Source organism: Corvus moneduloides, chromosome 5, assembly GCF_009650955.1.
Source record: "Corvus moneduloides isolate bCorMon1 chromosome 5, bCorMon1.pri, whole genome shotgun sequence".
NCBI classification, from domain to species: domain Eukaryota; kingdom Metazoa; phylum Chordata; class Aves; order Passeriformes; family Corvidae; genus Corvus; species Corvus moneduloides.
The window spans coordinates 781,829-794,075 of NC_045480.1; the positions used below are offsets into that span (position 1 = coordinate 781,829).

Consider the following 12,247-nt stretch of genomic DNA (forward strand, 5'->3'; position numbering starts at 1 on the left):
CACTGAGGGGGATCAGGCCAGGGGAGGAGCTGTCCATGCAGCCTCCAGGGAAGCAGAGCTGCCCTCAGGACACCGGGTACCTTGGAATTTCCATCCTTCCCTTCAAAAGGGCATCGAAGCGGGCCTAGACCCTGCCCCAGCGAGGTGCTGAGCTGGCAGCAGCCCGGAGGCAGATGGTTTCTCCCGCAGAGCTCCCAGAATCACGGATCCTGTTGGGTTTGTGCTGACGCCGTGTCTCCTCTGTCCCTGCAGTGGTTGAACCAGAGCCACAACGCGTGTGTGAACTATGCAAACCGCAACGCGAGCAAGGTGAGCCGCGCGCGGCCCGGAGCCGGCTGTGGGCACGGCCCTGGGGCCCGGCCGGCAGGGAAACACAAATCCCGGCTCTGCCCTGTCCGTGGCACCGCCGCAGTGGGCACGGAGGGATTTCTAGACTGGCCACTCTGCCGTGTTTAGACTCAGTGTAACCGGCACGAGGATCTGGGAATCGCTCGAGGCACGGAAATGGGGCTCAGGGCCTCGGAGCTGAACCAGTGCAGGGTCCTGACTGGTCTGGAATGGTTTAACTGGGATCTAAGAGCACAGAGCAGAATGATCCCTGGCTTTGGGGGAGCAGGAGGAAGCTCCATGATCCCGCCGCCAGCTCCCAAGGATTCTGCACACGCTGGCTGCAGTGGGAAGTGCTGGGGCTGTGCCTGGGAGCTGGAGGGAAGTGCTGGGACTGCTCCTGCTCCCCTCCTTGGTGGGGCTGCTCCTGCTCCCGTCCTTCTCCTCAGCCTCCATTCATCCCGTGCTGGGATGTGGGAAGCGGAGCTGGAATCCATCCAGCTCATTGAGAGAACATTTCACAGACAAAATATTGACTGTGGCGAGTTTGGGGTTCAGCACTCGATGGTAGAAATGCTAATTTGGTGCCATTTGCTGAATTTCACTCACATCCCTCCTTTGAGCTGCTATTATTATAATTTTCTGATGCCAATTAATTTTCCATTCCCTTTAACCTCGCTCAGGAGGCCGCAGCTTCCCTCGCTTTTGCCTCTCGGGATGACAGACCGTGTGTCACAGAACAATATGACAAAATTAAACCTGTCTCTGCTTTGAAACAAATACACCAAAAACTAAACAAACAAACAAAAAAGGGGGGGAAAAAAAGGGTTGAATATTAATAACCAGAAGTTTGTTTATTGAAAATATGTTTTGTTTTTCTTTCCAAAGCCTTCTCCGACATCCAAGTTCATCCAGGGCTACTTGGGAGCTGTCATAAGTGCTGTCTCAATAGCAGTGGGTAACTCTTTATATCTCTGGATTTCATGACTAAGGAGCTGCTTGGGAGATGTTTTTTGGGTTCCAAGCATGTTTGCATCCTTTAATCGACTCCGTTCAGTCCTGATAACCAGCGAATGCTGCCACCTGAGGGGTGCCTGTCCCTGCATGCCCAAGCTTTCCACCAGAATTCCAGCACCTCCTGCGCTGCGGCTTTGCTGCTCTGTGAACTCCAACTCTCCCCATGTGCATGAATTGGTGGTGAATTAATTAACCATGGCCAAATTAGAGACCTCGAGGCTGCAGGGTCCTGGGTGGCAGCTGAGGAGAGGCAGGGTTCTGGAATGTTCTCCTGGGGATCACCTTGATGCCCAGTGCTGGGAATTACAGCTTTCCCTGTGGACGTGTTTCGGGCTGGAGATGGTGTTCGGGCCATGGCATGGAATCCTGGAATGGTTTGGGAGGGAAGGGACCTTAAGGATCATCCCATCCCACCCCATCCATGGCAGGGACACCTCCCGCTATCCCAGGGTGCTCCAGCCTGGCCTTGGGCACTGCCAGGGATCCAGGGGCAGCCCCAGCTGCTCTGGCAATTCCAGCCCAGCCCCTCCCCACCCTCCCAGCCAGCAATTCCTTCCCAACATCCCAGCCCAAGCTCCCCTTTCCCACTGGGAAGCCATTCCCTGCCTCCTGGCCCTCCAGCCCTTGGCCCCAGTCCCTCTCCAGCTCTCCTGGAGCCCCTTTAGGCCCTGCAAGGGGCTCGCAGCTCTCCCTGGAGCCTTCCCTTCTCCAGGGCAACATTCCCAGCTCTCCCAGCCTGATCCAGAACAGAGGGGCTCCAGGCCTGGAGCAGCTCCAGGGCCTCCTCTGAAGTTCTGTGTGAAAAAATCTGAGAGAGAGGAGCTTTCACCATTCCTAAAATCACAGTCTTGTGGCTTTTAATATCCCGTTCCCAGGAGCACAGGTTGACATCAGGAGCAGGATCAGCTCATCCCAGAGGGGCAGGAACAGTTTTGAGGAGCAACTTGGGGAAGTTACTGGGTTTTCCAATGAGCCTCTGAACTGAGTGGCTGAACCTTTTCCTTTGGATCATTAAAGATCCCACAGCAGTTGGTGTTTTTTCCTCTGGCCAAGACATTTCCCCACTTTCTGAGGTCCCAGAGGGTTTGCTCTTGCTCCTTCTGCAGCTGCCGGACCCTTTTCCAAAGGGTGTGGAGCTGTTGAAGTGCCCGAGGTTTTGAGGGAAACTGCCCATTTTATGGGATACAGCTGTTCTGGATGGTTTTCCATGTCACAATGTCTGTGTGCCAGGCAGGGCTGCTGCTCCTGTCCCCTCTGCTGTCCCTTCCTGCAGACTCACCCTGCTCCCAGCCCAGCCTGGCCCCCCTGAGCTCCGTCACCCCGCGGAGCCGTGCCCGCTTTTCCAGCTGAACTTTAACCCCAGTCCCCACCCCAACAACCTCAATGCTTCGCTTTTCCATCCACAGCTCCCTGGGGAAGTGTGGGATGGCTTCACTGACCTCCTCAGTCCTTAGGCCAGCATTTTTGTCACCTTGTGAGTCCCCACGGTGACACTCCTGGCTGGACGTGCTGCTGCCACTCACAGCCTGCCTTCCAACCCCGGCACGCTGCGGCGCCGCTGAGTCCGTGGTTTTGGCACTGATGCTCCTCTCCCTCTTGGAACAGGGGCACATTAGAGGGGCAGCACACACGGACAAGGATCTTGGCAGACTTGTGGCCCCCGAGAAGCCGGGAGGCTTTGGTAAGGAGCCCCTGGAGTGTGGAGGTGTCCGTGCTGGGACAGCTGATGCAGGGCTTGGGAATCTTTAATTCCTTGGGCTGGCTCGGGTCCTGCAGAGAGGCTGGGGCAGAAGGGCAGGTGCAGAGTGCAGACAGGACCTTCGGGGTGCTGTGAGAACACCCCTGGGAAAGGAGGTGTGAGAAACTCCATCAGATTTGGAGGTAATAAATGTGGGGCATTTCAGCCCATTGCAGGGGGAGCTGCTGCCTCCTCGGAGGTGCCACGGTGTCCCCCCAGACTGGGATCCCACTGGGAAGCCCTGGGGGTGTGGAATAGCAGGGGCCTGGAGCTGTGGTGCTCAGGGGGGTCAGAATAGTGCTGCAGGGAGAGGCAGGAGCTTTCCGTGGACCCCTGGATGTTGTGGGGTGGAGAAGGGCAAAAACCTTTGTGGGTTCTTCTCCTTCCTGATGTTGGAAGGAGGTTTTCCTCCACGTGGAGTATGAAGGGCAGCAGCCTTCACAGGTGCTTTTTCCTCCACATGGAGCTTGAAGGGCAGCAGCCCTTAGAGGTTCTCCTTCCTGATGTTGGAAGGTTTTCCTCCAGGCAGAGCATGAAGGGCAGCAGCCTTTAAAGGTTTTTCTCCTTCTGGATATTGAAAAGTTTTCCTCCAGGCAGAGCATGGAGGGCAGCAGCCTTCACAGGTGCTTTTTTTTGATGTTGGTACATTTTCGTCCACGTGGAGTATGAAGGGCAGCAGCCTTTAGAGGTTCTTGTCTCTCCTGATCTTGGAAGGTTTTCCTCCATGTGGAATATGAAGGGCAGCAGCCTTCACAGGTGCTTTTCCCTGATGTTGGGAGGTTCTCCTCTACATGGAGCACGAAGGGCAGCAGCCTTTAGAGGTTCTTCTCCTTCCTGATGTTGGGAGACGTCCCCAGTGGAGCAGGCAGTGGCACGAGGGGTGTGCAATGAGGTCGCTGCGCCCCGGTGTCCCCACAGACGTTCCAGCTGGGACCACTCCTGCTGTGTGTGTTACTGTGGAATGTCGTGTCCTGAAGTCCCTCACAATTCCCACCAGCCTGGAGAAAGCCCTGCAGAGCAGGGAGGGGTTTGGATCCGGGGTCAGTCATGGCAGTGAGCCCCTTCCCTGGCTGCAGTTGGAAAAGGGCCGGGAGGAGCGCAGAGAGGGCAGAGCAGTGGGTTTGTGCCTGTGCTTCCCACCGGCCTCACCCCCCGTGTCCTCACACCAGGGACGAGCAGATTCCTTCCTCAGGTGATGGATGAGCAGATTTTGGCCTCTTTGTCTTGCAGTTAAACGAGAAGTCTTGGGAAATCTTTGCAAATTTCCTGATTTTCTTCCCTTTTTAGAGAGAGAGGAATTGCTACCACCACAGCTCCTGGTTTCCAGCTCTACAGGAGGAATTTGGGGAGGAGTCAATATTCGTTCATTCCATATTTTAACCCAACGTTCCCTGTCCTCTCCACCTACTCCCATCCCAGCCCAAGTCACAGCACAGCTTCGTGCAGGGAGAGCTGTGCCGGCTCCAGAATTTCATCCCTTCTCCTGTGCATGACTCAGGTGAAGGAATCGCTTGAAATAAGGCTGGGAAAGGTGTTTGGGTTGTAACAGATCCCAAAGCCCGTCCCATCCCACCCCATCCATGGCAGGGACACCTCCCACCATCCCAGGCTGCTCCAAGCCCCAGTGTCCAGCCTGGCCTTGGGCACTGCCAGGCGGTCCAGGGGCAGCCACAGCTGCTCTGGGAATTCCATCCTCTAAAATCTGTTTCTTTTTCTATGATTGTAGTTTATTTTTGTCCCACTCTCCCCCCACCAGCCTCTCTCCTGCCTTTTCTTTCACTCCCTCATTTTACTGCAGCTCTGAACAGAGTGATAATGTAATTTTTTTTCCCAAACAATTGAGTGGATTCCTGGGATTAGGCTCCAGTTCCTGATATCTGGCTGCTGTTCATGCTGGTGGTGGATGAAGTGCAATTAATACCAGCTGGTTCTCCTAAACAAGGCAAACAAAGGCGGGGAGAAGTAAAAAGACTTGAGAAAGACCAAGCGTGTTTGAAATGTTTGGAATTTTTTATTCCCCCAGTATTCCAGTGCCAAGAGCTGCACGGATCAGGGGGGCTGTAATTAGACAGAAACTCTTCCCAGCTGACACACACAAACTCTTACTCTGCTGTTTTTCACACTTTTAGAAGGTTAAAAAAGCTGCATGAAGCCGATTTTATTGGTAATGATTGCTTTTTATATATTGTAATTTTATATATATAATAATTATTGATAATAAGATTATTATTTTTATATGGAAATAGGTTTCTTTTGCCCCGGGAAACTGGGGCTTCCCCATCCCTGGAAGTGTCCAAGGCCAGGCTGGAGCACCCTGGGACAGTGGAAGGTGTCCCTGCCATCCGACCCAAACCATTCCAGGATTTGATTCCTAATTTCAGACCCAAACTCCATTTGCTGTGGTATTGCTGCTCCCTTTTGGTTCTGACCCAGCTCTTCAGGACTTTGGCTTTAGACTCAAACTTCATTTTGGGGTCAGAAGTGACTTTTGGGGCTGTGCTGAAACACCTGAAAATTAAATCGGCCCCAGCCAAGGACCGTGAGCAGCCATTCCCCGTTTGCTGCACTGGTGCTGGGACCTTTGGTGGGGTTAACCCAGGTGGCCTCAGCTGCAGCCACGGGGTCACTCTCTGTGTCCCTCTGTACCTTCTCCCTGAAGCCTCTCACGTCTTTCCCGTGGGTCTCCGTTGGGATCGGAGCTTTATCCATCAGCTTTTCAATTTCCCCAATCACAGCTGCAAGTTCTGCCAAGAGCAGCTCCAGGTCTTGCTCCTTGTGCTGCTGGAGACCTTGTGGGGACTCTCCAAAGGGTTTTTCCTCTGTGGCAGCACCTTCTGGCTACGTTTCCTGGGGGTTGTGCTCAGCTCCGTGCTCAGGTCAGCCTCTCCTTGTCCCATCTGGTGCCCACTCTGCGTGCCCTGGAGGGGCCGTGGCCATGGGTGCTGCTGGCACTGCCCCTCCCTGGGACAGGATGGGCTCTGAGGAGCCCAGGCAGGGGCACAGGGCCAGTTTTGGGGCTGTAGCTCGGCCAGGAATCGCCTCGGTGACAGCCCTGGTGACACTGAGCTTCCCTTGGGGCAGGGCCTCAGCTCCCCCCCAGTGGAAGGGGTGCCCGGGCGGGAGTGTGAGCTCGGCCCCTCTGATGTGCAGGGCTGGGGGTTTGCCCCAATTTCCAAGCTCCCCCCTTCCCACCAGACATGAGTTTGTAACTTCTAACCGGGTTTATTTCAGTGCAGGTTTGGGGTTTATGGGCTTGTCAGTCAGAGACAAATAAATATTTGGTTCTCACTTAGCAACCTGAGCTAATTCTGACAGAAGTAGGTGTTCTGTCATCTTCTGGGTGAGAGGGAGAAGCAGCTGCAGCCGGGCTGGGGGTTTGGGTTGATCCTGCGCTTCCAGTGTGCCTGCTCAGCACCTGGGTGTTCCTTTTCCTTCACCTCACCAGGTAACCCGGGTTAAAATTAATGCCATTGATGTCAGCTCCTAATGACCGCCCTTGGGCTCACTGCTGGCCCCACAGGAGGGTGTTTAAAGCAGCTCTTCACAGACAGACCCAGAGCTTTTCATTTTGGAAGTTCTTTCTTGCTTCCTGACCCTAAATCCTGGCTCTGGATGAGCCACTGGAGGTCGGGAACAGCTGCCAGTGGGATTTACTGGTGCTCTGGGTTATCCACAGCGAGCAAAACTGTGAAGGTCTGTGGAGTTACCCTTGGGTGTGTTCAGAACCAAATCAGGTGGAAACTGGAGAGCAGCAGAACAATTTCAGTGTCCTGATCTGTCTGTACTGGGGCTGGAGCCCCAGGAGCAGCTGAGGGAGCTGGGAAGGGGGCTCAGCCTGGAGCAAAGGGGGATCCAGAGGGATCTTTTTCCCTTTCTGGAACTCCCTGACAGGAGGGGGCAGCCGGGGGGGTCGGGCTCTGCTGGCAGGGAACAGGGACAGGAGGAGAGGGAACGGCCTCAGGCTGGGCCAGGGCAGGCTCAGGGTGGAAGCAGTGACAGCAATCCCATTCCTCCCCGTGCCAGCAATCCCGTTCCTTCCCATGCCATCAATCCCATTCCTCCCCGTGCCAGCAATCCCATTCCTTCCTGAGCCATCAATCCCATTCCTCCCCATGCCATGGGCTCCGCCATGCCGGGGTTGCTCCTCCTTCCCCGCTCCCACACTGAACTCTCACACACCATTTCTCGCTCTCCTCTCCAGGTGGAGGAGCCCCCGTGGATTTTTCCAATCCCAGCTCCTTGTTCCCGATAATTGTCTGCGAGGCTGCGCTGACAGCCTGTGAATGGGGTGTGATGTCCATAATCAGCCGGGAGAGCTGCAGCCCCCCCACTGCCTCGGGCCTGGCTTTGCTCAGGGCAGCCAGGAAACATTCAGGAGCTGGAGAGGGATGGGATGGGAGGGGATGGAGCGAGGCTTGGCTCCCTCCTCCATGGGCAGCAGGAGGAAAATCCCAGTGGATCCGGGGAGCTGGTGATAAACTTCTGTTTGAAATGAAGTTTGAGTTTGAAAAGAAGCAGTGCCTCGCTTTGAAGTCTGCATCTCTCTGCTCCAAAGCTCCTGTTCCTGCACATCCCCTTCCCTGTTGATTCTCAGATTCCAGAAGGGACTGGTTGGATCTCAGACTGGAAACTCATCCCGGCAATTCCAGAGCCCAGAAATCGCTGGAGCTGTCGCAGCCATTCCCAAAGGCACAGCCTTGAGCCTTTGGTGCGGTGGGAGACAAGGACACGGGGTTTTCTGGGAATGCTCCCAGTGCCCAGCATCATCCTGCCCTGGAGTTAGGAGCACCTGGCAGCTGCTGGGTCCTGCCAAGCCCATCCCTGGTAATGCCCAGGGCCGGGCTGGATGGGGCTTGGAGCCCCCTGGATAGAGGAAGGTGTCCCTGCCCATGGCAGGGGTGGAAGTAGATGATCCTTAAGGTCCCTCCCAACCCGACTTGCTCTGTGATTCCGTGACTGTCCCCTCCCAAACTCCATGTGCCTCTCTGCAGCATTTTCTCTCCTGTTTCACTGGGATGTCTCCATTTCCAGCAGGTTTGTTCTCATCCCTTCCTTTCCTTCTGCCCCAGCCCATCCCCATGACCCCTGGGAATGGTGCTGCCTCTGGACAGGATCCAGGTGCATGGAAAACTTGATATTGAGGCAGCAACCTCTTGTCTTGGGCATGGCCCCCCATCCTCCTTTCTCCATCACCTCCCAAACCAAGTTTGTCTCGTTATCAGCACAAATCCCATTTTCCTCCACTCCTGCTCCAGGCTACACCATTTTCTTCCCTTGGAGCATCCGGCTGTGGTGCTGCTGTGGTCATCCTTCTTGGAATTGTCTTGGGAGTGATGTTTCCTCCTTCCCGTACTCTTGCTCCTCTCCAACTTCCTTCCCCACTCGGATCCTTACTGCTTTCCCTTCCCTTGGACTCCTCCATTCTGTTCTCCTTGGCTTGGGAAAGCTCCAGTTGGGAAAGAGCCCAGTTTTCCATCTCTCTGCCTCCATCTTCACCTCCCAGCCCTAATGAATGAGTTTTTTCCTTCCTTCTCCTAATGCTCTTTTCTCCAGCTTGGCTGAATGGGACTCATCAGATCCAATTAGTTCTAATCCAGTCTGGTGACGGGGGGGATGAAGGATAACCTCCTTCGGAGCTGGTCCCTCTTTCCAAGTTGACTTTCCAGGTCCCTTGGAGCAGCCAGCTCTAGCTGCAGTGCTCAGGGGTGCCCCAAAGCGGAATCCCTTAAAGCAGTGGAGGTTTCTCCAGCAGAGTTCATGAAGTCTGCAGAGTGGCTCAGCAACATTGGGGTGGTGTCATCTACCAGCTGATGCTCTCTGGACTCCTGAGATACCTCTATTTTATAAAAATCCCCTCTCCATATGAAGTGAGATAAGTCCTTGGATGGATTTACTGCTCTAGGCCTGGTTTAAGAGGTGTGGGCTCGGTCCTTGCCAGCGTCAGGCATTGAAAACCATCTCTCAGGCTGCAAATCTCTTCATAAAAGGGGGGGGAAAAGGGAATTTTTTTTTAATCCCCATGGTTTTAGAATTGGTGTCTTGGTGGGCATGAGGTCAGAGAGGTGGTTGAGACAAGAAGGAGAAGAAAAGAAGTCAGAAATGTTGGTTTCTCTGACAGGATCTGATGGTTCCGGCTTCAAAGCAGGGTGACATCACAAACGTTGTCCTTCTGCTGAGGGAATGTTGTTGATGCTGAAAACAAAACTGGGAGCTAAAGAAATGGCAGGAATTCCTGGCACGTGAGGAGGGAGGGAGGGAGGGCAGGATGCTGCCAGAGGCTCAGGAGAGCCCTGGGTGAGGTTCCTCTCCCACTGACGGTGTTTGATCCCGGTTTCGTGTTGTGGGATGTTAGGAAGTGTTGGTGTCATGTGTCCTGTGTCCACTCGTGTGTCCTGTGTCCACTCATGTGTCCCTGTGTCCAGCTTCCCCAGGCTCCCTCAGCCACATCAAGGGAGTGCTCTGCAGGAGGGAACCTCAACAAACCAGGCAGTTGGAAAAAGCTGGGATTGATCTGGCTCACGGTGTCAAACGTGCACCATGGGTGACTCCCCTGGATCCCTGGCAGTGCCCAAGGCCAGGCTGGACATTGGGGCTTGGAGCAGCCTGGGACAGTGGGAGGTGTCCCTGCCATGGCAGGGGTGGCACTGGATGTTCTTTAAGGTCCCTCCCAACCCCGGCCACTCTGAAATTCCGTGAGACACTGGAGCAGGTTGCCCAGAGACACTGAGCTGCAAAGGGAGCCATAGGATAGGAGGAGCAGCCTCAGACTGTGCCAGAGAAGGTTTAGGTTGGATACCAGGAAGAATTCCTTCACCAAGAGGGTTGTCAAGCACAGCTGCCCAAGGCAGGGGTGGAGTCCCCATCCCTGAGGGATTTAAAGCTGTGGATGTGGCTCTTGGGGTCATGGAGCAGTGGTGGCCCAGGCAGTGCTGGGGATGGTTGGACTCGATCTTAGAGGGCTTTTCCAGCCTCAGGGTGCCGTGGTTGTGCCAGGTTTGGTGGGATGATCCCCCCTGACTCTGTTCCATGTTTCCATCTCCCAGTGCTGCAGATCCCACTCAGTGACTGGGTGTTGGTCACAATAATAAACCTGGGCTTGGTTTTTAATGATGAATTTGCCTCAACAGCATCCTCCAGCCAGCCCCAAGTAATTAAACTCATTAACATCTCCTTGATGGCCTTTTTGCTTTGGAGGCCTGAGGTTGAGCAGTTCCTGCCCTTGCCCTGTTTACCCTCATCGCACCTCGTGGCCTGTGGGAAGGAGTTCACAGATCAGCGACAGCAATTTCCAAACTGTGGCAAACAAACCCTCATTAGCTTCCTATATCCAGTCCTTGTGCTGGGAATATGGGAGATGGGATTTAAATCTCCAGCAACTCTAATTTCAGATTCCCAGCAGGGGGGTTGCTGCGAGTGGGGACTGAGTTCATCGCATTGAATCTGGAAGTAAAATGCTTTTATTTCACTGCCCTCACAGTGGTGGCTGCCCCAGACTCAGCTTTTCTCTTTCAAAACCTGCTGCTCTTCCACTTCATGCTCAAATCCCTCCATCCACTTTATGGCCAAATCCCCCATCAAACCCCCAAGCAGGTGACAAAATTTGTCATTGACATGGATTAACCATATCCAGACTAAATACCCAAATCCACGGGGCAGACCAGCAAAGCCAGGCTTAAAACTGTCTTCTCTTAAAGCCACACATTTAAGACTATCTTACAGTTTCTGGAACTGTTCAGACTTTGAAAATACTCATCCTAACAATTGGAAAATGAAAAAAAAGAAAAGAATTCAGTACTTTTTGAGGGGGAAGAACATCAAGACAAGCCCTCACTGCTGTCCAGCTAAGAAGAGTCACTGTGGCTCTCTTGGGCTCAGCTCTAGAGCTGCATTTGCTGAGGACAAGAGGAGGAGTTCCTGCTGGGGTCTGGGTGAAAACCTTGGGAAAGGCTCTGGGAATACTTCGTGGGGCTGGAGAAGCAGCCCTGTGCTCGTGCAGGGCTTACCCAGCAGTTGTGCTTCTCCACCTCTTCCTCCCAGGCTCCGGCATGCCGGGATGTGCTGGGATGTGCATGGATAATGTAGCAGCCTGCAAACTATGTTCTCTCAGGCTTCTCTTTTCCTTCTAAACCCCCCCAAATCACTCTTTTCTGGCAGCTTTTTGGCTTTGGCTGATTTTTTTTTTTTTTTTTTAAATTTTGCTGCATTTTTGGCTGAAAACTTTTGGGCCACACATTGCTCAAGGCTTCCATTTCCAGCCAAAAATTCCCGGGTTGGGGCAGTTGGGTTTTGTTTGTGCGTTTGTGGGGAGTTTGTGGGATGAAAAAGTGAAAACACAGTGAGGAAGAGTAATTGGAAGACAAAGTCATTCCCCATGAATAGCTTTGGTTAATTTTTCACCCCTCTTGTGCTTGAAGCCAATTTTGGTGGAGATTCTCCCAATTTTCACTGTTATCAACCTGAGGCTCAGGAGCAGTGACTCCTCTGTGCTGTTCCTGTAAACATCCACAATGACTCAGATCCATGAAAAACTATGGAGAGCTCTGCTTTAGTCAAGGGTTGGACGAGGCAACAAAAATTAATCCATGGTTATAAACTTCACAGCCCAAGTGCTGGCACTGGATTGGGTTGTGTAGTGCAGACCCTTGGAGAAGGAATTCATTGTGTTGGGCCACCACCACCACTGAAATTTGGCTTTTTCCTGGCCAGGTGAAGACTGCCAGTCCCAAGGATTTTGTGCTGGATAGGGAAAATGTTGGTGAACGGGGCCAAAATGCAGCGAAGGGCATTTCCAGGAGGACTGGATGGTGTTGCAGTGGTTTCTGGCTTGGCTTTTAGCTGGAAAGGGTTTGAACCCAACGGTTAGGTTCAACCCTTCATATAAACCCACCAGCTGGCTTCAATCCTTAATTTAAACCCCATGGTTTGGTGCAATCCAACAGCTGGGTTCAACACTTTGTGCAAACCCAAGGGTTGGGTTCAGTCCTTGATTTAAACCCAGTGATGGGTTCGACCCGTCTTATAAACCCAAGGGTTGGGTTCAGTCCTTAATTTAAACCCAACAGTTGGGTTCAACCCTTCATTTAAACCCCATGGTTTGGTTCAATCCAATGCTTGGGTTTAACACTTCGGATAAACCCAGCTGTTGGGTTGGACCCTTCTTATAAA

General features: G+C 53.4%; 1 protein-coding gene across 2 annotated transcripts in view; it reads left to right on the top strand.

Annotated features, from left to right (window-relative positions):
- Window positions 1–12,247, top strand: part of SFXN5 (sideroflexin 5) — an 86,147-nt gene that overhangs the window by 39,619 nt on the left and 34,281 nt on the right. The window contains exons 8-9 of one of the 2 annotated variants that reach the window (XM_032109839.1): window positions 253–309; window positions 1,216–1,281. The exons of the other annotated variant lie outside the window; for it this stretch is intronic. Of the exons in view, the coding sequence (XP_031965730.1) occupies window positions 253–309; window positions 1,216–1,281 (123 nt within the window). The remainder of the gene's footprint in view (window positions 1–252; window positions 310–1,215; window positions 1,282–12,247) is intronic. 2 annotated transcript variants of the gene reach the window in all.